This window comes from Mya arenaria, chromosome 3 (assembly GCF_026914265.1).
Source record: "Mya arenaria isolate MELC-2E11 chromosome 3, ASM2691426v1".
Lineage (NCBI taxonomy): Eukaryota > Metazoa > Mollusca > Bivalvia > Myida > Myidae > Mya > Mya arenaria.
The window spans coordinates 702138-728478 of NC_069124.1; the positions used below are offsets into that span (position 1 = coordinate 702138).

At 31.3% G+C, this 26341-nt stretch overlaps 2 protein-coding genes across 2 annotated transcripts; one reads left to right on the forward strand and one right to left on the reverse strand.

The window, feature by feature from the left end:
- The first annotated feature begins 2425 nt into the window (after window positions 1-2425).
- On the forward strand, window positions 2426-4093 carry LOC128227877 (putative nuclease HARBI1). The gene is made up of 3 exons (XM_052938788.1): window positions 2426-2838; window positions 3495-3714; window positions 3969-4093. The coding sequence occupies exons 1-3, from the start codon at window positions 2632-2634 to the stop codon at window positions 4091-4093; spliced, it is 552 nt and encodes a 183-aa protein (XP_052794748.1). The 5' UTR covers window positions 2426-2631.
- A 688-nt stretch (window positions 4094-4781) lies between these two features.
- Window positions 4782-7872, reverse strand: LOC128226467 (uncharacterized). Its single transcript, XM_052936353.1, has 6 exons — window positions 7509-7872; window positions 6632-6693; window positions 6407-6442; window positions 6043-6134; window positions 5533-5732; window positions 4782-4868 (listed from the first exon to the last, which is right to left on the reverse strand). The coding sequence occupies exons 1-5, from the start codon at window positions 7771-7773 to the stop codon at window positions 5534-5536; spliced, it is 654 nt and encodes a 217-aa protein (XP_052792313.1). The 5' UTR covers window positions 7774-7872; the 3' UTR covers window positions 4782-4868; window position 5533.
- Between the last annotated feature and the right edge of the window lie 18469 nt (window positions 7873-26341).

Below are 26341 nucleotides of genomic sequence, written 5' to 3' on the forward strand. Positions count from 1 at the left end.
ATAACTTTATGCATCCGTTTAAAATAGCTGCACACATGTTTTTAATAGAAAAACCTCGTTGACAAGAGTTAATTCCCTGTAAAATAAGTGCAAAAAGCTAGCATTGATGAACATTCTCGGCTTTACGTTACGGTTTCCAAAAACAATAGCGATGAAAGCTCATCGATCCGTAACGCCGCAAATAAATCCCCTGCAAGGTTATTACACAGGCACATCCACGTTTGAAATCAAGTAAAGCTTGTCCTTTTGAATACCTGAAAATATAAATTGATAGAAATGGGATTAATCTTCATACACGTATTCGGTATGACAATGTGTTTTCGTTGTTTCTGTACGCGTTAATTCTTATATCAGGTCGGTTATCAGAAATGGGCTCTGACCGTGCATTTAGTAGCGTTCGGATGAATAACAATGTTATGTCAACATAAACACGATACTTATTCAACCGTAAGGTGAACAAAATGGTTTAAAACAGTCACTATTCGCAACCATAAATTAGTACTTATGAGCTTATATAACAAAGCACAGTGTTTGCATTGTTTTTCGAACAATCACACAAATAATTGTACATTTCTCGATGTGTTTTTTTTCTAGTTCGATATGTTTTTTGTATTGCTGTGTTATCAGATTAAGTGATATAATATTTCCTAAATTTAACCTATCATTCATGTGTTCATTTGTGTTGCTCTTTTGTCTTTTACATATTTTGTGACTTTTATATATTTTAAGGATATATTTCCATATTTACGCGCTTCAATAAAGACCTTTGTAACCGAAACGTAGTATAAACATACTACGTATGCCAAATATCTTAGAAAAACACATGTTTACGTTTGGTTTTGACCAAAATCCCGACAATAAAACCGAATTTTTATAAACATTTTGTAATTGTTTTCCATTTTGTTCGTACCGGTATAACGACCAATGGTATGTTGTTGTTTTTACGCACTATATGAGACGAATCAACATTCTACACATGTGCTTAATGTTCATATTGATGTGGATACAATAAATATAACGTGCTATTTCATAATTTGTCACATTATGACTTTCATTTTGTTACGCGATGTATCATGAACTTAATTGTTTTGGTCGGGTTTCTAGGTCAATCACTTATTAATGCCCAACAACGTAATAGATACGTGTTAATGTTAAATATTGACCGACTATTGACCGAAACTATTAAATGAAGTGGTTTTGTTCGGCTTTAAATGAATTATTCGACTTAAAAATTGCAACAATGAATAACTATTACTATATAACAAGATTTTAAAAATAAAAAAGGTAGGAAAAATCTTTATTTTTCTTTTTATTCTGTTTACTAAGACGAAATCGTAGACAACATATACAGACCATGCCACTTGAATGTCTCTGTTTATCCGTATACATTTAAAATTGTAGAATGCTAGCGTATGATATGATATACATATATATCCCTCTCTGAATAATCTTTATTATGTTTCGTTTTACTTTCAGTCTTACCATCACCTGACTGATGCAGATACAGTAACCTACTTGTATGTTCAAATTGTAAACAATAAATTATAAATATCATAATAGTAACAAAAATGTTGAACGGAATGAAGTTTTAAATTAGAAAATCCTTACTTAACTCTGTATGTATGTTAACTGTATTATGATCATATGTGGTATTATGATGTATTCCCTTAATTAATTGTGTTAAAACCTTTTTACACTGTATGTTTATATTTGTATATATATGTTGCCATATGCACTGAATGCATATAGTTCTTTTTGTATATATGTGTATTGGAATCAACACATTCCTTTATTATAACTTCAGGCTCATGAAAAAAGTCAAATAGTTCCAACATTGCGCCTTACAAAATCAACTTGGTGTAATTTGACAATATTCTTCAGAATTCGACGGTGGTTGGTTCATGCAGCAGTCATACTATGGAGTGTCTCACAGATTTATTTTCTAAATTCTGCAATATTGAAGTACAGTTTAACGCAAAGGGGGTTAATCTTCTGGCAATTAGAAGTAACTGTTCTTTTAAATTAACATTAACAGTTCCTGCATTTTTGAGTGATTATAGAGTGAATATTATAGAGTTTCCATATTAAATGTTATCTTTTATGTGTAAAATTTCGCATGTTATGAATGGTTACAAATACATGTACGCACTTTTTGGTTCTAAATATATGCACATTTTGATTCCAATAATTAAACACTTAAGTGTATTAAATTTGTTTTGAAACAGAAATGTCGTCCTTTTGTTTGTTTCTAAACAATAAGTAGTATGTATTCGTGATTATAGTTACCATGTCAATCCAGAAAATGAGTCAATTTTTTAAACAGTTACCATGGTAGCCAGAGTCTACGGTTCTAGGGAAACTGTCATAGTTGTCTTAAATTTATTTAACCTTAAAATTTGCTGACAATGGCCCGATTGTTCAGAAAGTCGCTAAATAGTTAACGACGAAAATCGTTGTTAAATTTAGCGATAAACAGATAGCGATCGTTAGGATATTCGCTAATTTGTTTTTGATTGTTCAGAAGTTTTTAGCAATAGCGATCGTCAACATTTTCGTTAAACTAACAACAAATTTAAATCACCTCTTACCCTGATATCAAAAATTTAGCGACGGTTAACGACGACAAACAAAATGGCCGCAATAATTGGTGCTCAGAATGTAAACATCAGGAAAAAACGTGTTTATCGGCCAAATTTTGTATATAAAACTCTCACAGACAAGGAACTGCGTGCAAAGTACAGATTTGGTAAGGAAGGGTTGCAATTTATAACTGACCAGCTTGAAGAAAGGCTCCGTAGACCTACCGGTAAAGGTTGTGCCATGGATCCCGCAGAGCAGGTAAATATTTATACCATTTTTTTTTTTCATTTTGGGTACAAATTTCAATTAATCAGAGGAATTATAATTGGACTTATGTGTATATATATACCTTTCAATCATTAATATTAACATGGACCTTTAATCAGTTAATAGACCCGTGATATTAATTGTTAATATTATACTTATGCCAGAATGACAAAGCAAAATTTACCTTCCACTGTTGAAATTGGATAGTAGGTTTGTGTCATCTACAGGTAGATACAAGTTATCTACGATAAGATTCAAACAATGATTAATAAATGCATTGAATCAAATCGTAAAGTACCTTATGTGTCTTGCAATTTGAGTGTAATCCACAAATGTATACACGGTTTTCCTGGTGTTTTTATTTCTGTATCCAATTTTATGATAGCATTGATTAATTTTTTTATTGCTAAACCGGTTTCGTAGTGTTTATGAGAGGCCCGTCTTCAAATATTCTCAATACAAAAATCGGTGGAAAACAGAATCTCAAGAAATGAACAAAAAGTAAAGCTAAGGAGCGTTATAATTATTTAAATAATAGTACAGTTAGTAATATTGAGAACTGTATAATAAATTCGTAGAAAACATAAATGTATTATCAATGAAACAAAAACTTACGTGAAAACATACGTATGTTTTCTTACCCTCAGGTTTGCATTGCTCTACGTTATTATGCCACTGGGGCATTTTTCGATGTGGTAGGGGACACCATGGGGCGCGACAAGGCGACAGTTTGTCGCGTGGTAAAACATGTAACAGAAGGTCTTGTAGAGATGAAAGATCGCTTTATACGTTGGCCGACTAGAATGGACACCCGTCGCAACATTATGGCAGGGTTTGCGGATGTAGCTGGGATTCCAAATGTGATTGGTGCGAAATCATCCATATGTATTAAAAAATATAAAAATTATGAGTGTAACCAACATCACATTATCACTGATACGTTCATATGTTGCATTAATTTTGGTTCAATTCATTCATTTTTTTTTTAAAGCTGTTGTTAAATTTATCATTAATCTTAAAAACAAATATTTGTAGATGGATTAAAGAATTTCCATTCCGTTTCATAGTGATCAATTTATATTAATTATGCTCATTTGTAATAAAATGTGTTTCGACAACAGGTGCCATTGATGGATCACATGTTGAAATTACGAAGCCAGGCCCAACAGAAGAAAGGCCGTTCATTAACAGGAAGGAAAGGGCATCCATAAATGTAATGGCAGTTTGTGATAATAAAGGTACATAATATTGCAATACATTATTCAGGTGAATCCTGTTTTAATTGTTCACGTATGTGTTTATCATAAACTATCGTGTGTATTGCATATTAACTGAGTATTCCGCCCGATTTTGAAAAGTAAAAGTCTGAATCTGAATTTTCGCCTATTGGAAAGGATTAATATCATTTAGTGATTTGGTCAGAAGGACACTGACCTCAAAATCATGTTTTGTGTATTAACATCAGTATTTGAATTTATATTTGAAGATGTAGGATGAGCTTGGTCTTATGTTCATCAAGGTGAAATCCTTTTTTAAAAGATAACAATTAACTTGGTCATTTGACCTTATGATCCCATAATCAATCGTCTGTTGATAAAGGTCAGTGAATTAATCTTATTTTCAGGAAGATTTACTTTCATAAATGCAGAATGGCCGGGCTCTGCGCATGACAGTTTTGTTTTTCGAGCGTCTTCGCTACAGGACTTTCTGGAGGAAAATATTCATACACTTGAAGATGGTGTTCTACTTGCTGACAGCGGGTAGGTCCACATTAAAACTTTTGGGCAACACACAATATACACAAACATTTGAAAGATAAAAAAAAATTTAATCTAATTATTATTACAACAGTATATCACACTGTTATAATGTATATTTCAAACCTTTGAATTCAATATGTTTATCATATGAGATCAATTAAAACATTATTAATACTCAGAATGAATAGTGTCATCTTTTTAACACAGTATTATTTTCAGAACTGATGATCTCCCCCTGTTTCTTATCTGCTATGGTCCAATCTGAAACAACAACTTATAACATTATTAACAGCCACAAGATTAAAGTATTTCTCTCTCTTGTCTTTTTAAGATATGCTTGTTCGCGTTACATGTTGACGCCGTACAGAGTCTCTGATACACCGGTGAAAACCAGATTCAACAGAGCCCACTGCCGTTCGAGGGTTGTTATAGAAAGAACATTTGGTAGATGGAAGAGAAGATTCTCCGTCATGTGCAAGAAGGTCTGTTTGATAGATTAATTTAGGTTATGTAATAATGCTATATATCTTAAAAAAATGATATAAAAAAGGATATATATATAAGCTCGAAGCTTTGCCTATATATGTTAAGTTATTCAATTTGTTTTATATACTATACTCTAGGTAAGGAAGGCACCCGCTCAAGCATGTAGAGAGATTGTCGCTTGCGCAGTATTGCATAACATTGCCATGTTGTTTGGTGAACCTGACGTTGATGACGGCGATGTGGATGAACTTCCACTTATACCCTATGTTGGTGGTGAAAATGGATTTGCCATCCGTGACCATATTGCGCAGGCCTATTTTGGATAGGAACATTTCTTATTGGAAGAAAGCATGCAGCTGGTGCTATGTTGTTGTTTTGATGTAACAAAGTAAAGTTTATGTTACGTGTTCTATGCATTTCTGTTAACTGATCCACTTACCCTATTCGTCACAAACTAATGGAATTATGTCCATGTCATCCTTCCCCTTCAACTCTATCTGCAAAGCTTTAAACAGCTTCCTTTTCTCCCTAGACGTTGCGATCTTTTCCCTCAAAAGCTCCATCTCCAGCTCAACTTTTTTATTTTGTCCTTCGAACCATTCCAGTTGAGCTGTCTGCACCTTTTCCTGCAGAGATGTTCTGCAAGGATAACATGTTAATGAAAAAAAAACATTAATTAAAATTTAAAATTATTGTATCTAATAACTAAATAAAACAACATTTGCAGCGTTGCCCATCTATTATTCAGCTTGTATTTGAAACCAAGGTTATTGAAGGTAGTATCATCTTCATATCTAGACGAAAACATTCAATGCGATAAATACAATGTTATTATGTCTATTCACGTCTTGTTGCATAAATATACAGCTACATATTTCATTCCAGAGTTCAAATAAGTTAGTATTCTATTTTAAAGTTAACAATTCCTTATATGTATAAAATTGCTTACTTCATTTTTTTCACTTGCTGATTACTCGAGGATTGCATTCTACTTTGGAATTCCTTGCCGGTGGACTGGCTTCCTCTGTCTAATTCTATCGTCTGATATGAGAAAGCAAATTAAGATATAGAATTAATACACATTGGATAGAATTATTGTTTTGTTTTACAAGTCATGATTTTGGCTTCGTATGTGTGTACCTTACTTTCAATGTAATAAAATATATATCTTGCAGCTGAGTTTGACAGTAAGTTATATCCCTAAATAACACCCATTTAATTATATATTTTATTTCAGAATTTGTTTCCTTCTTCAGCCTCTAAATCCATTAACATTTTTAATACAGCCTAGAAAATAATTTTAAATTTCTTACGTCCAAATCGAACACTGCACGTCTCTCTGCTTCTGACTGTAAATGTATAAAGCATACATCGAAGTGTACTATTTAAGAATAGGGTGTGATTACATGTTCACTCTTAAATAATGATCAATTGTTGATATATAATTCAATTTTAATTGCTAAAAATTAAGGTATTTAATTCATAAATGTATACATTATATCAACATGATAATTTACAATTGAATAAAATAAACATACATCTGATTCTGGTATGACTTGAATAACCACATCACCATTTGGCAGCTCATCGACCTTTAATTCTGAAAATATATGTTATGTTTATTTTTTAAAGTTACATCGATGATAGATGAAACAAAGTTAAATTGAAAGGATAAAATAAAATCCATTGCATCTAATGTGCTGTATCGAAGCAGTTCAATACTAATAACCGTCTCAAAATTTGGATTTTATTTATACAATGGGTTATGGTGACCCCATGTCAGGGCCTCAAATATCAAGGGAAGGCACTGTCATGAAATATAGAATTGCTTGATTATAATTTTAAATAAATAAATTAATAGATCTAAACAAAATGATATAAATGCTTGCAAAAGATACATTTAACATGTATCACATTTATTTGTTTACAACTGTTTGTGATTTAATGATTATTTCATCGTGTTAAAAGTTTGTGACATTCGAATTTTAATAACATAAACCGGTTAAACCATTCTACAATCAAGTGGCACATGAATCATGACAGAAGTTGGCAAGCGCTGGAAGAAAAAATCGCTTTACTGGATAATATTTGAAGCTGCGACACGTAGCATGTATTTGCAAAGGTATGAACTTATGTCATGGACAATTGACTATGGTAAATTATCATGACATCTTTTCATTATTCAAGGATTTGTCATATTCACACTCCACATGGAAACAAAATGGAGGTAGGAATTCCATATTCTATTTTTAGAACATGTCGAGTTCATTTGTGTATCTTTTTAGCAGACGGAAATATTTTAATAAGCATTTGATAGTGTAGAAATATATCTGTAAATAAACATGATACTTAATGAATTAAGTAGTACTTGATGATTAAATCTATAAATAAACAATGAATTAAGAAGTCTTATACCCTTCTCTGCTGCAATTGTGGTTTCTAGCCCACCAGGAATCCCACTGAAGCCTGGGTCTGCCTTATTGATGTTAATAAGGCGGAGCACCTCCTCGGGCGGTTTTTCAGATGGTGGTCCACCCCCTGTTCCCTTCAAATGCTTTCTTTGTTGCATTTCTGTTGACTTTGCAACCCGGTTCAAGTTGTGAAATTTGTTTCTCACATCTTTTCCTGTTCTTATCCCAACTCCAGCAAGTGAAACAGCACTTCCAATACAATCCCACATCTTTTGTTTCGCATCTTGTGATACCTTTGCGTTATTTAATTTGTCCTTTACTTTTTCATATTCAGTTATGATAATTTCCCTCTCATATGCACTAAAGTTGCAACCTCTTTTCTTATTTTTTTCTGACAATGACAAAGTGTTGTCTGCTTGGGCAGCCATTATGTTTTTTTCAATGCATTGTGGGTAATACTTTATGCATTTAAATGCATTGTGGGAAAAAGCAAATGCATTATGGGTCAACCCCATTATACATTTGTCGCTTAAAATTTAGCGATATCGCTAAACTTCCTAGCGATATCGTTAAATAGTTTAACGATTATTAGTTAGCGATAGCGATAACAATAGTCTGAACAATCGGAATTTTAACAATTTGTTAGCAAGCGATACATAAAAAATGTAGCGATTGTTAATTTGACGATTCGCTAACTTTTAGCGACTTTCTGAACAATCGGGCCAATGTCTTTCTTATATTAAATTGTTTATAATTGCTAAATGGTGATAAGTTCACGTTTTTAACAATTGTCAGGAAAATAAATCCAAGATATACTTACAAAATTTTCCTTTTTTAACATAAAGTGTTATTTTTTAGCATTTTTTTTTATTGAATGGTTACCATGGCAACTAATTTTTTGTTTACCTTTAATCTTCCTATTTATAATACTATGTATTGTGAAAATGCAACTGTTCATCAGTGAATGTAAGAAAATAAATGTTCTGTAACTTTTACTTTATTGCTAGCTCATGCTTCAAAATATGCGGCATTTTTAAAATTTCCTAAAAATAACATGTTTTCCTCAATTTTTTTATCGTAAAATATACTGCTTAAAACATAATTTTAGCTCTGATATTTAGAAATGTGTATTAAATTTATAGAAAATAAAGAAAATATTTTGTTTTACATTTTTTATTTCACTTAAATTCAGAGGTTGTGAATTTGACCTATTTTGGCAGAAACAAATATTAAAATGTAAAATTAAAAGGGCCATAACTCTGTCAAACTGTGCTTTTTAAAAGATATGCATATTTGTGATTGTTATGACCAAACCTTTAAATTGATATATCACTTGACTATACTACAGGAAAATATTTATTTACGTTGTTATTGCTATCATTAGGTTATATAGTGAATAACATTTGATATTGTTTTCCTGTACTTTAAATTAACGATGAAGAATGTATTTAATGCAACAACCAGGTTACTTATCGCAATGTGTTATTTGTGACTGTCTATATGTGCATTAATATAACCATTTTTAAGAATCTATTACATCAATTACATAATGGTTGAACTTTCGGACAGCCTTAAAACAGGTGCTTATTTGTAACAATAATACTTTAATAAAGTCCTATAGACTTTAGAACGTCAGTTTATATACAAATTTCCTTTTTCATATCATTTGATTTACATAGGTTTGTAGTTATAGTAAGGGTTTTCAGAGTAACTTGCAACACATTGCGTTTCATCCAAAACAAAATGATGAAAAGAAGCACTAAATTGCAAAGCGGAAAACGTGAAAAAACACACAAAAATATAATAAAGTCTGAAAAAATCAATGTCTTTTATTTTATCGTATTTTGGTCATTTCAAAAATTGAACATATTTGTAGTTAGTTATTTGAGATAACAGTGCGTAAAACCACACAGTTTGATAAAACCTAACACATTTCTGCATTTCAGTGCGAAACATTTTGTAAATAGTCCCAACAATTGCACAGTAATAATAGAAAATGTGTTAAATTTCGTGTCTTGGTCAAAAATAAAAATTAGCACGTGCTTGATCAGATAACTAGCATACATAGTATGTAACAACTAAAGATTCAATTATAGATGTCTTTATCGAAACGTCGTAAATGTGAATACATATCACAAAACTGTGTCCAAAGACAAAAGACTACTAATAAATACGTGTATAGTAAGTTCTATTTGACAGACATAGTTTGTAACATCAAATCATTCGATGACAAATGGCCAATGACGTTTTGTTTTCACAATACCTGTGGCTAAGGCAAGTCCTTAGTTAACTCGTGTGTAATAAATTAATTTATCGTGTACAAAACAAACTCATATAAGGGAAGAACGAAGGTTTTAATTGTAGCTCGAACATTGAGAAACGCAGCCACAAACTAATCGAGTTAAGATAATTAGTCATATAGTATGCAACAGAAAGCCTTTTTTCAGAACCTAAACATTTTCGAAAGGTTTCAACTTTGTTGCATAAACAAAATGACACTGCACAACTATTCTCATGCATCAAACAAACCTATGGCGTCACTAACTTGACGTGTTTTTATTGACGTTGACGGTGGCGTAGAAATCACGCTAACTCTATTAATTTTCTTAGGTTACTTATATCTTTTAGCAATTAACCTCACCGTCAATTTTTTATTTTTTTACATAATTTTATTCATTATTCCGTTCCGTTTCCTATGACTAAATAAAAACATACCCTACCCGAGTTCGTTTTCGAGATAAATACGTCAAATTCACCGATGGGTATCTGTTTTTGGCGATTTCTTATTAAAGCCTTTTTGTCATAAAACTTAAAATTAATTATTTTTTTCTTAAATACTTATACTAAAATTATAGGATTATTTATTCATCGTACAATAAATTATATTCCGATTTTTTTTTGTAAAAAAAAGCCGTAAAGTTATATTTTTTTACGGTTTTATCAATGTTAGCGCCAAATAGCACGTGTCCGCTAGGTGGCGCTGTAAATCAACAAAAGACGGGATTCAAAAAAAAAATTACACCTCGTTAAAGTAGAGTCATTGACGATTGTTTGTTCCAAGTTTCATTGAAATCGGCCGACATTCATATTTTTCGGAGTAACGTGGTCATGTACCTTAAATAAGTATTCAACGACCAGTTACATTAATCTTCGTAAATTAATGAATTGAGCCTGGACTCATTCAAAGCACGCTTGTAAACAACGATGAACTGTATATATTAAAATAAACAACAAGCTTCTTGCTCTGTTCTGCTGTGTTCTTTTCTGATAAAGATATTTTTAATAGCATACATCAGCAGATACGGCATGTAATAAAATACATTTAAGCAAACCTCTCTAGTACAGTCTTTTTTTCTACATTTTCGTAGTATATTAATGTTTCTTTAATTAATTTATTTTTGGTTAAGCATTGCATTTTGTTTGTCTTGTCTTTTTTCATCTTCTTTTATCTGTTTCTTTATCAATATAACATTCTCTAATTTTTATGTATGGCAACCGCTCCCACTTCTTAAATAACATCATATGTTTTACATTTAGTGTGTATATGATTTACTGTGTTGTGTAATGCGGAATATTTAATAATCATAAAAAAGGTATTTAAAATACTTTTCATCGTTGACCCTTCTGTTACCTTTAACTATATGGCATCCATTTAATATCAATGGAAGAGCTTAAACACATGAAATTTGACACCGTAGGCAAATACTTGTAAACTATGATGTCTGTTTGTTAATAATAAAGGTTTCATTATCATTTTAGCAGATTGTTTTGTAAAGATTTCAAGAGTGTTGCTTCGTATTTATTAGGCCCATACTATTTAGGAATGGTGATTTAATTCAATGTCAAAAGCTGTGATTTCACTTTCTTAAAATTGAGTATATGTGTGTATGTCTATATTAGCTTTTGAATTTATAACAATTGAAACTCCATTACTGTGTGTAGTATTTCCACTGAAAAAAACAGGTTATTATAGAACATTCTAAACGATGTATTTCTTGTACTAATATGATATCATACTTATTACTAAAAGTCCATTCGAGTACTTGTTTCCGTTTGTCTATGTTACCTTAACCTGGAACATAAATGATACATATATTTGTATTTCCATTTTACAAACTTATAAAGATGTCTGAATCCTACGACACATTCTAGTCATAACAAAGAAAGGGTTAATATGTATGAAACAAAAGTGAATGACATTTGCAAAAATGTTTGTAGTGGCAAACAAGTTAGATCGATAGTTATGTTCATTTGTTAAATTGTGTTTTACATATATAATGTTTTTGGAAGTATGATATATGTGTAATAACATTCATTAATGAACATAGTATTTTTGTCATAATTTTGACAATGGTAATAAAATTCAATCTGTAAGACATTTATATTTTGTTCGTAAGAATGCCAATGTAAGGGAAGTAGTAATATTTATATTCAACAATATATATGCAAAAAGCTACAATAATATGCTCAGTAGCAAAAAGTTTAAACATAAACCCGGTTTAGTGGCAATGGGCAAACGCCAAAGACATAGAACACAAAATCACAAACAAGAAACATAGAACAGCACAGAACTTTACAAACATCACAGTGCATGAATACTATATATATATAAATAATTGGTAGGTTTATCAAGAATTGTTAGGTACCGCCTTGGAACGGTCAGTAAAATGTAAATATACTGGGGGTTTAAACCAGTTTATGTGCACAAACCTCACTCTTATCCCAACAATTCTTAATAAAAATAAAACGCAAAAGGTAAATATTATCAAAGTATTCATTAACTTGAGGAAACTTATCAATAAAACAAATAATAATAAAAAACGAAAAGGTAAACCCCAAGTACTTCAATGATTAGAGATCCCAACTCTATCTACAGACGGAGGGAAACAATTCAGAGCACTTAGTGCAAATATTTTTCAAAGATACGATGCAGTCATCGTTAGAAACCAAAAACATCACACACAGTCTGCCTTATAAAATGCAAGGTTTAAAACTGTGTGATCATAGAGTTTCATAATAAAAAGCATCATTGTACTAAAATTGGGAACAAATAAAGAAAAACATTATTAAAAATTAAAGCGACTTGTATATGCTGTTCTCTCCTTCCAAATGATTTGAAAACATAAAATATTTGAAGAAAATTAAGTCACAGCCAAAACACTCGGAGTCAGTCAACACGTGTCAAAGGTTTTAAAGATAACATGAATTAGCAAATTCTTCATAAAAATCAAAGCACTGTAAGTTTAGTTATGAAAGGATGCTATATTCAACCCAATATTTTGTTTCAGGTATTCATGTTCAAAAACAAGAAGGCAAGTGCTCTTCAAAATATTGCCTTTATATCCACGGTTTAAATAAAATCCAAGTAATTCATTAAGTCTATCTGCTCAACCTCTTGCTGGAAACATTCTAATTTTACGAATTACTAAAGAAGGGTTATTAATTATTTTAAAATTAAAATCATCACGTTTATCATAAAGATTGATGTTCAATATATCATCCTTTACTTCTAGTTGCAAATCTAAATAGGATGCTTTTAAAACGGATGTATTAGATTTATTAAGTTGCAATTGTGAAGGGTATATCGAATGAATGTTATCTGTAAACACAGGATTATCTAAACTTAGAATATCATCAATATATCTAAACGTGCTATTGAATTTTTCAACAAGAGCTAGATCTCCAGACTTAAATAATTTTAACATATATTCACTTTCATAGCAGTATAAAAAGAGGTCTGCAAGTAAAGGTGCATAATTGGCACCCATTAGAATTCCAATCGTTTGCTTATATAAACATTTACCAAATTTAAGAAAAGAATTATTGAGTACAACATTTAAAACTTCAATGACATCTGTGCATGTCCAATAGATATATTTATCTGAGCGATCATTAGTAAAAAAGCCTTTTAAACATTAACTGCCATGTTAGTAGTTTTCTCCCTCGCAAAACTTTTTTCGATAAGAGGAGTCAATTTGTTTGTAACTAAAGATTGTGGAATAGATGTATAGAGCGTTGAAAAGTAATAGGTATTAAGTACTGCGACTTTATACCGTCTATTTTCAAAATCATTAACTAAATTTAAAGAATTATTGATATAAGAGATTAACTCCAGAATTCTCATAAACTTCACTACAGTATTTTTTCACATGAAACTTTATAGCAGTTAAGCAGGATGTAAGTAAAATTGAAACTTGTTTAGTAGAGCAAGAAATAGAATTAACAATAATTCGTGATTTATACGGATTTTTCTGCATCTTAGGCAACCAGTGTATTGTAGGAATGATTTTATGATCATCATTTAAAAGAACTTGAAATTTAGCATTATAATCAATATGATTTTTAATAACACTTTCTTCATCAAGTTGGTTAGAATTGTAAGTTCTGGAAGATTGTAACTCTTCAATAATAGTATTTACATAATATAAACGTCAAACTATGATTTCATTATTAGCTGCTTTATCAGCTGGTACAAATACAAGTTTTTTATGTAGGGCTTTGATATCAATTATCATCTTTGGAGTTATCGAAATAGGCTTTGGGGGCAGTGCCAACGGATTATTGTTGAAATACTCTATTTTCTTATCTATAAGGTACAATATTTTATTCATCCACGGTAATAAGGCGTTTGGCTCAGCCCCTTCTCTTTTGCACCAGCTTTTACTATATTTGGATAAAGTGTCTGTCAATTCTAATTTACATGTATGTAAATTAATTTCAGATGCAATCCGGTATTTAGGACCTTTGTTAAGCAGTTTTCTAAGAAGATTATTTTTAATTTAAGAAAAATATCCTGTAGCAATATGCCCAACAGGGTCGTAGCGGTACATGGAGTCAATACAATCTCATGAAGAAGGCGTATTTGCGGAAATATCATCTTCTGATACTACTTTATTATAATTAAATATACAATTTCTAATAGGCTTTTTATATTTGTAACATATCATTGGCATTTCTTTATTCTTAAAGTATTGTAGAATACATTTTTCTACATTTTTATTCTTAAATAAATTATTTATATTAAGAAGATCTATACCCTTGTTGCTGAAAGAAAGTTTTATGCGATATCTTTTGCTAGTATCAACATTTTCAATAGTGGGATGAAGGTAATGTTTAGTATATCCATTAACGATACAAGCGCATTCATACTTTGGATCAGTTTTTAAAATGATATTATAGCCTTCCATATCAAGTGACCGTAAAGAAGTTAATGAAAGGGAACATAAAGTAGAAAGAAGCCGATGTTTGCCATGTTGTAACAAGATACTATTACATTGCTCCATATCAATTGTTCTACGTTGTTTTCTTTTAATGTTTCCATTAATTCGCTTGCCATGTGATCTTGTCTTACGCTTTCTTTCTTTAAATAATGAAAAAAATATGTATATTATTACATTTCGAAATATTACCTACATTAAATATATTATCATTAAGTCCAAGCGGATATGGAGTTTGCAAGCGTTTAATCCAGTTAAGTTCTGCAATGCATCTTGCTTTATATTGATAAGAATTACTCGAAAATTGTTGTTAAGTATTTGTAAAAAAAAATATTTTTACTGTTCAGTTAATAATCGAATTGTTTTAATTATTAACATTCATATACAAATTCATAGGCAAATGTTTATAACATTTGATTTATATTTCTCTCTCTCTTTGATAACAAATAAAAACCTCCTGCAATATATTACGAATAACGCATATACGTAACGACATTCTTTGATTGTTTTAATAAATTGAATATTGTGTGGTTTTTTTTTACAGATATTGATAAATTATAATACAAACAAAACATATCACAATGGTATTTCATTTTATCAGATGGCATCTGTAGAGACTTATACATATATTTCAAGTAAGGATTTATTTCTAAACAGTTTTTTTTTCATAATTGGAGGAAAAATCAAGGTTTTTTTCATCGCAATAAGTTTTTTCATGAATGTCTATTCCGAGGCTAATATCTGATCATATTCATTCTGCATCAATATAGCAGTTTGTAAGAATCGACGTATTTCATTCAATAATGGTGTACTTTTTGGAACCTCCTTCTATTTTGATTAATATAAGTTTAGCTTGTAAGTCTGTGACATTTAACGGGTTGTTAGTTTAAACATTCGACTACTGTGGTTGTTTCTGTAGTGTGTTTTTTTTTTCATATAAATATAGTTATTGTTTGTTTCTTTAAAATTGTCTGTTATAAGATGTGTCTTATTGTATGGGGGTATAAATGAGTGTTGTATATTCGGAACAAATATTAGAAATAGTTATGTTGATTTACTTCATAATTTTATTTAATGGTTTTAAATAAGATAACCATAGCTACAGTTGCAATATATAATTATGCAAAAAGCTACAGAAACATGCTCAGTAGCAAAAGGTTTAAACATAAAGCCCAGTTTTCTTTTCAACTAAACCTTAATTAGTTGCCATATGCATTTTCAGTCGAACAATGTAAAAATGATTATTTTTCATAATAAGAACCATAAGTTAATGAGTGAGTTTTTAGTTTAATTCGGATACATGCTTCTTAAACTTTCACAATACGAGTAAATCTTTACTATGATCTTAATATAAGAGGAAGCAAATCGCTATATACTAAATATAAGTCAAACGATATCACAAAATTGGATTTTTCATTTAGGCAAGTTGACATACCATAGTCAAACTGAAAAACCATCATTAAAGTTAATGAATAAACAGCATAAGAAAATAGTATAGTTAGAAATGCGTTTGATCTATTTAAACGAAACATAATTAGGATAGTTGACTAGGTATAGGTGAAGTCCGGTCGTGAGTAATAATTGATTCAATTTATTCGGGAAAAATCATAGTTGAAAGTTATGAAGTCTCAATTATTACAATTAATCGAAGATACATGACTGTAAAATCACATACCTCGTTGAAAACAGAACTTGTATTATATTGAGAATGTTGATAAATTTGTAAAGGTCAAAAATAATAAGTGCACAAATAATCTATTTTTTTCTTTTTAAAATATTACACATAAAATATTGTCACAAAATTGCATATTGATCGAAATTAGGTTAATGCACAAAGCTTACTTTGGATAAACAATTTGATTTTGCACGTAAAGCTTGACAAACCTTAACAATCGGTTACAAAATAAAAAGGTGATATGATTGCAGCAATGGAAAAAAAATGAAAGCAATCCAAAACAGTATAATGTTTTCGCGAAAATATTTTTGAAGACTTTGACGTGTACAAAAGTGTACAATATTTAAAAATATAATCAATTTAAGTACTCACTCATCAGTCGCAGACATTTTATCCAAATGATTGAAGTGAGCCCAAGCAACAAATGTAATTCATCCAAAACATCCGTGATAACGATAATGTAAGCATATTTCAACGACAACCTTTCTGTAACTTAAAACTATATGGCGTGCAGTCAATATCAAAGAAAGAGCTTGAATAACGTGAAATTTGATACCTTAACCAAATGTTTACACAATTTAACCTCTTTGCTTCTGTCATCATATTTGTATGAATCAAAATACCTTTGGAGCATGTATATGACGATTAAAGCATAATAATTTGCCACAATAATTTCTGTCATCAGATTCAAAAGAATGGACCACATCATGCAGACACCCAAGCGAAAAGAAACTATAATAGACACTTGAACACAATTGTATCAGTGTTTGACAGTTCGTTTGTTTAAGACAAAACGATTACTCGAAGCGGCGTGTTGTCGAAAATCAATATCATTTATGAGCCCTAAGGATTAATTGCTCTTGTATTAGTGCCAGGAAGACTTATTCTCAAGGAACTTATGCAAAAGACGATTGATTGGGATAAACCTCTCTCGGACACCAAAAAACGCAATGGGAAAACTTGAAAGTGTCTATCGAGAGTTTACAGAACATAGAAATACCTCGGACGTACTTACCTGTTTCTCTGAGTGCTATCAGGAGAATGGAGCTGCTACAAGTTAACTCCTATGCTTCAGAAAAGTTATTGCTGCAGCTGTCTACTTGTTTGCGATGTCAGATGATGCTACATGGTCTCATTATTTAGTTCTTCGAAAAGCCAAGGTTGCTCCTAAAGGTTGACATAACAATTCCCAGATTGGAACTTTGTGCGGCAGTTTTGGCTGTAGAAGTATTTGATATTGTTTCTGTAAATGTGTCCGTCCACTTTGATAGTGTCTCATTTTTCACTGACATCAATGTTGTTCTAGGATAGATTCAAAACAAGACTCGTTGACATATGTTGGCAATAGCATTGACAGGATTCCCAGAATCTGAAAGTTGTTTTTATGGCAAAACTTATAGTAACCCAATGGACTGTGCTACTACATACTTTGAGACTTCAGGAATAGTTGATAGTTTATGGCTTCGTGGTCCAGTTAAAAACAATGTTAAATAAGAAGATGTACCGGAATGCTTTCCTTTGATAAATCCTGATGTTGACAAAGACGTTCGTGCTGAAGTAAACACCTTCGTCACTACCACGCCTGAAAGTGTTTCAATTAGCTCGGGATGGAGCAGACTAGTCGTTGTTATTGCTCTCTTGAAAAATGTGGCGAGTGAGGTTTGTGCACATAAACTGGTATTCACACCCCATTAAATTTTACTGACCGTTCCAATGCGGTACCTAACAATTCTTGATGCACATACCTATTTTTTATGTATAGTATGTATGCACTGTGCTGTTTGTGGGGTTTTGTGCAGTTCTTCTATGTTTCTTGTTTGTGATTTTGTGTTCTATGTCTTTGGCGTTTACCCAGTGCCACTAAACCGGGTTTATGTTTAAACATTTTGCTACTGAGCTTTTTTCTGTAGCTTTTTGCATAAATATTGTTTTTATCCCAGTCTATGTCTCCTAGTGCTCAAACTCGTGACATCACGATAGACACAGGAACGTTCATTTAACTATGGAAGCGTCCAGGTGCCAAAGTGAAAAATATTTTCCAGTATACTATCTTATAATTAGGAGATACTATCTCCTAATTACCACTTACTCAGTCATAATTAGGAGATACTAATTCATAATTATGACTTACTAAGTCCTAATTACGAGATACTATCTCATAATTAGGAGATACTATCTCCTAATTACGACTTATTAACTCATAATTATGACTTACTAAGTCCTAATTACGAGATACTATCTCATAATAAGGAGATACTATCTCCTAATTACGACTTATTAAGTCCTAATTAGGAGATACTAACTCATAATTATGACTTACTTAGTCCTAATTACGAGATACTATCTCATAATTAGGAGATGCTAACTCATAATTATGACTTACAACCTGCTAATTAGGAGATACTAACTCATAACTAAGTGCTAATTACGAGATACTAACTCGCGATTATTACAGTTTTGGAAGAAAACGCATGTATACATACTTAATATATGCTTGAAATAGGAAACCATTTTAGGCATGTTCACATGCTTTGAAAAGCTGACTCCTTGTTCGATTTTTTTTAAATGTTGATAATCGCCTCAGAGTGATAGTGTTTGCTTAAAACTCAGTTAATATTTCTTTGTTTTTTAAGAAAATAGGATAGCATATTGGGCCGCCAGGCCGCTAGGCCGCTAACTTCAGGCCGCTAGGCCGCTAGGACGCGAGGACGCTAACTTCACGCCGCTGAGCCGGTGGGCCGCTAGGCCGCTAACTTCACGTACATACTTTCAACGTCATTTCAAACTAAAAATAGGGTCATCCTGGACTTCTTTCTTTCATTGATTGTGTTTCTATGCACTAGTCATTTGAAAACTCCAAGTTTTTTTTAACTGCCATTTTGGCTCAACTTGGCTGCCAACTTGTCCAATATTTTCTTAAAAATGACAGTAATATGCAAAGCCCTAATTTTAATCATCACCCTTATCAACAACATCATCACAACCAACATCATCATCACCACAATCATAACCACTACCACCATTTTGATTTCCACAACCATCATCATCATCATCATCATCATCATCATCATCATCATCATCATCATCATCATCATCATCATCAACGTCATCACCATCGTTTTTGTCATAATTATGAGTTAGTATCTCCTAATTATGAGAAAGTAAGTCATAATTAGGAGATAGTATCTCCTAATTATGAGATAGCATCTCGTAATTAGGACTTAGTTAGTCATAATTATGAGTTAGTGTCTCCTATTTATGACTTAGTAAGTCGTAATTAGGAGTTAGTATCTCCTAATTATGAGATAGTATCTCGTAATTAGGACTTAGTAAGTCATATTTATGAGTTAGTATCTCCTAATTAGGACTTAATAAGTCGTAATTAGGAGATAGTATCTCCTAATTATGAGATAGTATCTCGTAATTAGGACTTAGTAAGTCAAAATTATGAGTTAGTATCTCCTAATTAGGAGATAGTATACTGGAAAATATTTTCCACTTTGGCACCTGGACGCTTCCATATTTAACAGCAAGTACAGAACATTGTAAATAAGAAAAGGTTAGATTGCTTCATAAACATTAGACCAATTCAGCAGGATAGTTGTATTATTAACCTCGATACCTTTGTTGAAGGTGGGTGTTAGATTGAGAAAAAGTAACCTGTCGAACCTTGAAAAACATCCAGTGATTCTTCCCAGAACATATCATATTTCAAAACTTGAAGTGTTTTATTTTCTTAATCAAGTCAATCATAAAGGGAAAAATATAACCGAAGAAGAGCTACGGTCTGCCGGTCTCAAGATTGTTGGTTCCAAGAAGTTGGTTTCTTCCATAACATCTTGTGTTACATACAAATTATTGGGAGGGTGGAAATTTGATCCCCCAAAAATGTCCGACTTACCGTCAGATCGCCTTTCTCCCGGTCCACCCTGTTAATATATTGTTGTAGATGCGTTCGGACCTTTGGAAGTTGTAATTCGTCGGACGAGAGGAGGCCATGCTTGTAGTAAATGTTGGGGTAATATGTTCACATACCTTGTGATAAGAAGTTGCATATAGAAGTTGTTGGGTTCATGAGTGCTTCTTATTTCATATATGCAATGCATAGATTAATTGCAATCAGAGGTAGGTCCGATAGAGGGATATATTTTGTTAATAGAGATAAGTTAGTTCCTTATTTTTTATTCCTTTTTCGAATAAAGAATAGGGAACTAGTTTCTTATTCCTTATTCAAAATAAATAATTGTTGATATGCATAAAATCATTTCTTTGTTGTGTGTTTCGTATTTTCATAACAATTAAAGAAGTTTGTGAATAAAATAATGCACGAAAAAAACAAATAATTCGAATAAGGAATAAGGAACTAGTTCCCTATTCCTTATTCAAACTCGAATAAAAAATAAAAACTTTTAAAGTAATTCATTTTTTTTTTCAAATAACTATTTGTCTATTCCAGAGAGTTTTAGCGCTTAAAGTGCTTTAAAAACGCTCCAAAATCCGAATAAGTAACAGAATTTACGAAAAATACTCAATTTCAAAGTGCTTAACTTGCTCATTTTATTACGAAATATCATTTTTTTTATCTTATTAAACATTTTGAATAGATGCATTGACTTATTTAAAGGGATGGAGAGTTTCTGCTTACTATATAAAGAAATATCAATTAAACATTGATCTTATCAAATAATTTGAATAAATGCGTTGACTTATTCAAAGGGATGGAGTGTTCCAAGTTTTTTTTATAACGCACAATACTAGTAAGTCAAATAAGGAATAAGGAAATAGTTCCCTATTCCTTATTCAAACTTGAATAAGGAATAGGGAACTAGTTCAAAATATGTCTTACTTTAAAAGTTGAAAATTCACCGTTTATGTTCCTTATTTGAATTTGAATAAGGAATAGGGAACTAGTTCCTTATTACTTATTCGGCTTAGTGTGCGTTGTGAAGTACTTGGAACACTCCATCCCACTGAATAAGACAACGTATTTATTCAAATTAGTTGATAAGATCAATGTGCAATTGATTTTTCTTTAAAAAATAGCATATGAAGCACTTTGAAATTCAGCTTTTTTTTCGAAAATCCGGTTCTTTATTCGTGTTTTTTTAGAGTTTTTATAGCACTTTAAGCGCTAAAACTCTCTTGAATAGACGATGCATTTCTTTAAACTTTTTATATAGACAACTTCTGCAAAGTTATTTTGTCAAAATGTGATAAAACGAGTAAGTTCACTTTTTGTCGTTTTCAAGATTTCTGTTTCTTATTCTGAGGTTGGTACGTTATTAAAGCACTTTAAGTACTAACACTCTCTTGAATTGACAATGCATTTCTAGAAACTTTTTATGTAGACCAAATCTGCATGGTTATTTGATCAAAACATGTCTTTTTTAAATAGTTGAAAATTCACCGTTTCTGTTCTTTATTCGACTTATTGTGCGTTATAAGTACTTGAAACACATCTCTTTAAATAAGTCAAGGCATTTATTCAAATTGATTAATAAGATCATTTTCTTATATTTCGTCAAAAAATGAGCATATAAAGCACTTTGAAATCGAATTTCTTTCGTGAATTATGTTACTTATTCGGATTTTGGAGCGTTTTTTAAAGCACTTTAAGCACTAACACTCTCTTTAATAGACAATGCATTTCTGTAAACTATTTATGTAGACCACTTCTGCATAGTTATTTGAATTAAATATATTACTTAAAAAATATATATATTCCTTATTCGAGTTTGAATAAGGAATACGGAACTAGTTCTTAATACCTTATTCTATTTTTTTCGTGCATTACTTTATTTAAAAAGTTGTTTAATTGTTATGAAAATACCAAACACATAACAAAGAAGTGATTTTATGCATATCTACAATTATTTGTTTTGAAAAAGGAATATGAAACTAGTTATAATTCCTTATTCGAAAAAGGAATAAGGAGTGAGATGTAAGGAACTAATTAATCGCCCATGTTTTGTTTGAGTAATGGAGGAGTTGTCTTCATAAATTGATCATTTCTGTGTCGTAGATGTCACTTTCAAGAAGTTTCTTTCTGAAAAAGGTTGTCTGCGGTTGTTCAATTTTCACCACCCCCCGCCACTTGGGAGGCGTCTGGGAATGGATGATAGTGATTATCAGGACTATTTTAAATTCCATGCTGTAATGTATTTCTGCTTAAAGCTGGTGACTTGTTACCCTTGAAAGATAAAGAGGTTCATAGAAACAATTGGTCTCTTTGTGTTGTTTTGAAGGTGTTTCCAAGTAGTGATCACAAGATAAGAAATGTAGAAGTTAAGACTTTCAAAGAAGGCAGGTGTCAGATATATCTACGCCCTATTTCTGACTGTATAAGGCTGGTTTCAGAGTAATGAGTGTACTGTGGCAACCCTTTAAGATATTTCTTTGAAAGAATCATGACATTCACACATGTTTTAATATGAGACTGTATTGCGGAAATATTGATAAAAGATCATTGATCATATTTGTGCAAAGATCTTGAAAGGTTTGTAAGGACGATTTTTATTATTTTATAATTTCAGCTAATTTATACAGTGATATTTTCAAAATATCAGATAGAGTGGGTTATTGTGGACCATCAATCTCGGATACACTCAAAAGATAGTTCATGCTATAGACGTTAAAGAATTCCGTCTGGACTAGTTTCGAAATATTACCAATAGTGTGCTGAATTAGGGTAAGGTTTAAGGTTATTATGTATGCAAATCCATACCGAACTTATCCAGTTTTGTGACATTTACCGATTTTATTTTACACCATAGTGTTTTAACTTCATTAAGTATATATATTGATTTTCAAACAATGAGCGACAATTGTTTTGTCTTCGAGGTGATATAAATATAATCTTTGTGACATTTTTCGACTAGTTTGTGATTTGTTACCCATTATAAGTATTTTTGTTATTATACCATCGCACGTTGTTGTTTTACACAATGTTTCGGACCATTAATGTTACTACACACGTGTCGATTTTTATATGGATATACATACAGAAACATATCCATTTGCGTCACATTTTTCGACTTTAATGCGCTTTCCTCTGCATATTATGACAAGCAGTGGCTTTTGTTGTTTGATTGGTATTACTCCTTGTGATTGCAATTTGTTTTACAAACGAGTAATGTTTTGGTCGTGTCATTGAAGTTACAACTACCATCGTTCAAATTGGAAAATGTACTATTCTAACCAACCTCTTTGTCAGTGTTGCCTCTGTCGTCTCTGTTACCACTACCAACGCCGCTGTTAGAGCTATCGTCATAATCGTTACCTCGTCTTGTTGCAGTTCCTATCCGTTGGTTAAATAATTGAACAAGTATATTTATTTTATCAATTGCATTCATAACACATTCGGGTATAGTGTAATCAGGTCCCGCTGCTTTTCCAGCTTTAAGGTGTTTAATGGAAAGTCTCACGTCATCTTCCTTATTGTCAGTATTAAATGTAATATTCTTTAATCTCATTCAAGTCTTCATCTGTTTCAACATCTATCAAATGTTCTTTTTTGTCCCCCGCTTTATTATTTTTTAATGAACTACCAAAGTGCCTAACCAATTTTTTGGTTGTTATGGATGTCTCGACATTGTGTTAAACCATCAACGTCGATAACCTGACACCACAGAATATATTACAGTAAGAAATATCTAAAAAAAATACATATCCTAAAAGAAATGGATATCTTACAGCCGTAGGTGACAATAATGCATCGTGAGTATAAAGTGAGCTGGGAAGACATAATATGTCAACTATCAAATTGTTATTTTAAAAGTGTTAAATATGTGGGTAAAATAACAAAACTCATAAAAAACATTGTTGAAAAAAGGATAAGGGCCGAAAGTTATTCGAGGGCAAAAACATCACAAAGAGCTCAAAAATGTCACAACGTTGCCTATATGTCGAACCTAAGTCAAAACCCAAGTTTAACATTGGTCGGGAAATCATAACTTGAAAACAATCGATGTCAGAACAAAAGTTGCTTTTATTAAAGCAATAAAAAAGGTTAAATCAATCACCAGCAAAACAAATTAGTCAATAGGATAATTTTAAAGACATTGAATCATGAAGTCAATTCAGTTTTAAAAGCTATAATCAATTTTAAAAGCTTATCAATCAGTCCTACACATCGTCTGTAAATGTATGAATTGAGCAGGAGCAACTGTTTTAATTATCAAAAACACACTTGATAACCAGAAATCAAATATGGTTAACCCGTTTATAGCATGAAACTATATAGTGTACATGCAATAACATAGAAAGAGATGTGCGAAGTACTCTTAATGACGATCAATTAAATATAATTCACAATAGTCCAGTGACCCTGTGGCTGAAAATGCAAAACAAGGAGAGAAAAATGCACTGAAATAATTTTTGCACAATTTTGTTGTTTGATATCTGCTGTGTGTGAAAAAAATGCAAAATATTTCTCTGTATCAAATGTTGATTTAGAAATAAAATCCCAAAAGTTACTCTATTTAATAGATAGTTTACAGCATGATAACATACCTAATATTAAGTCACATCATAACGTTGTTAAACGTGATTTTGCATGTTAAAAAAAATCTCTATTTAATACATATTATACAGCACCATAACATACCTAATAATAAATCACATCATAATGTTGTGTAACTAGGTGACAATTAATAGTGTAAGGTAACCTATACTTGTCGGTAAATTATTTAGATAGACTTAAATAGTAATGATCTCCCTTGGAGAGTATTTGTAGTTTATAAGGAAGCCGCTAGAAAGATATTTTAGTTGGTTTGAAAATCTGGAGTCATCGAGATGTTAAATTGAAGTTACTTATAGATATTAGGTAGGTGGATACTTTAGACTTTATTCTACATGTACGTAATATTAGTTTGTCGGGACACTTTCTTATTTCTTGTATTTTTATATTTCTTTCGACACTATATTTGGAAATTCGTTTCACTCAAAATTTACAAGGGCTGCTAGAATATTTAATGAATCTTTTCCAGATTCATTGTTTGTCACTTTTGACAGGTACTGTTATTTGCATGGTCATTTTTAACAGGCTACCGTTGCAGTGAGCGGGTCGTGTGATATATCATATATAGCAGAGATGTTCGTCTACAATACCACATATTCTGTAAGTATTTGTATTTTTGTTTATCATATTTAAAGTGTTGGAACCACACTGTTTGATATTTAATATTATTGTGCAAAGACTGACAAACAAGGCTTTGTTTGTAAGTTCAAGAAAATGTGAATGGACAGTCAATGAAATGCGAATGAACAAACAATTGTACTGAGATTATATAATGTGTTATTTGTAAATATTTAAGGTGTCATGCGTACATCCGGTGTTAAAAGTAATATGTATTTTTAACAAGGATTTTGGAGTGTATGCTTATTGTTTATTTGCTAAAATAACAGTTGATATGCATGGAAAATGTTCTTACAATTGTTTATTGTTAATTTCAGGACGAGCTCTACATTGCAGTTTATATATTAATACAAACCGAGTTACTCGTTGAAAGACATTATATTTGTCCTATAAATATTTATCTGTTAACTTTTAATATAGAATGTGAATGATTTACAAATAAACGAACTCACAAAGTGCGGTGTTGTTTTAATAAGTAAAAAACCCATAAAAAGGCACTTTACAACAGTTGTTAAACGTGATACAGCATCAAAGTTAAAAACTGTAAACATAGATATGAATTTCTAGAATTTGTCTGTATCAAAAGTGGATTTAGCAATAAAACCCCAAAATAACTCTATTTAATAGATATTATACAGCATGATAACATACCTAATATTAAGTCACATCGTAATAACTCTATTTAAAGGAGAAAAAATGCGCAAAAATGATTTTTGCACATTTGTGTTGTTTGATATCTACTCTGTGTGGAAAAAAGTGAAAAATGCTATTTTTGGGTTAAAAAAGTAAAAAATTGTAAACATAAGAAT

Excerpts from the sequence above, each read along its gene's own strand:
- LOC128226467 (XM_052936353.1), bottom strand. The coding sequence starts at position 7,773 with ATGTGGGATTGTATTGGAAGTGCTGTTTCACTTGCTGGAGTTGGGATA. Across the intron at positions 6,443-6,631 it reads AAGTCATACCAGAATCAGAT|TCAGAAGCAGAGAGACGTGC; the intron begins GTATGTTTATTT and ends ATACATTTACAG. Across the intron at positions 6,135-6,406 it reads GTGCAGTGTTCGATTTGGAC|ACGATAGAATTAGACAGAGG; the intron begins GTAAGAAATTTA and ends TTCTCATATCAG.
- LOC128227877 (XM_052938788.1), top strand. The coding sequence starts at position 2,632 with ATGGCCGCAATAATTGGTGCTCAGAATGTAAACATCAGGAAAAAACGT. Across the intron at positions 2,839-3,494 it reads CCATGGATCCCGCAGAGCAG|GTTTGCATTGCTCTACGTTA; the intron begins GTAAATATTTAT and ends TCTTACCCTCAG. Across the intron at positions 3,715-3,968 it reads TGGGATTCCAAATGTGATTG|GTGCCATTGATGGATCACAT; the intron begins GTGCGAAATCAT and ends TTTCGACAACAG.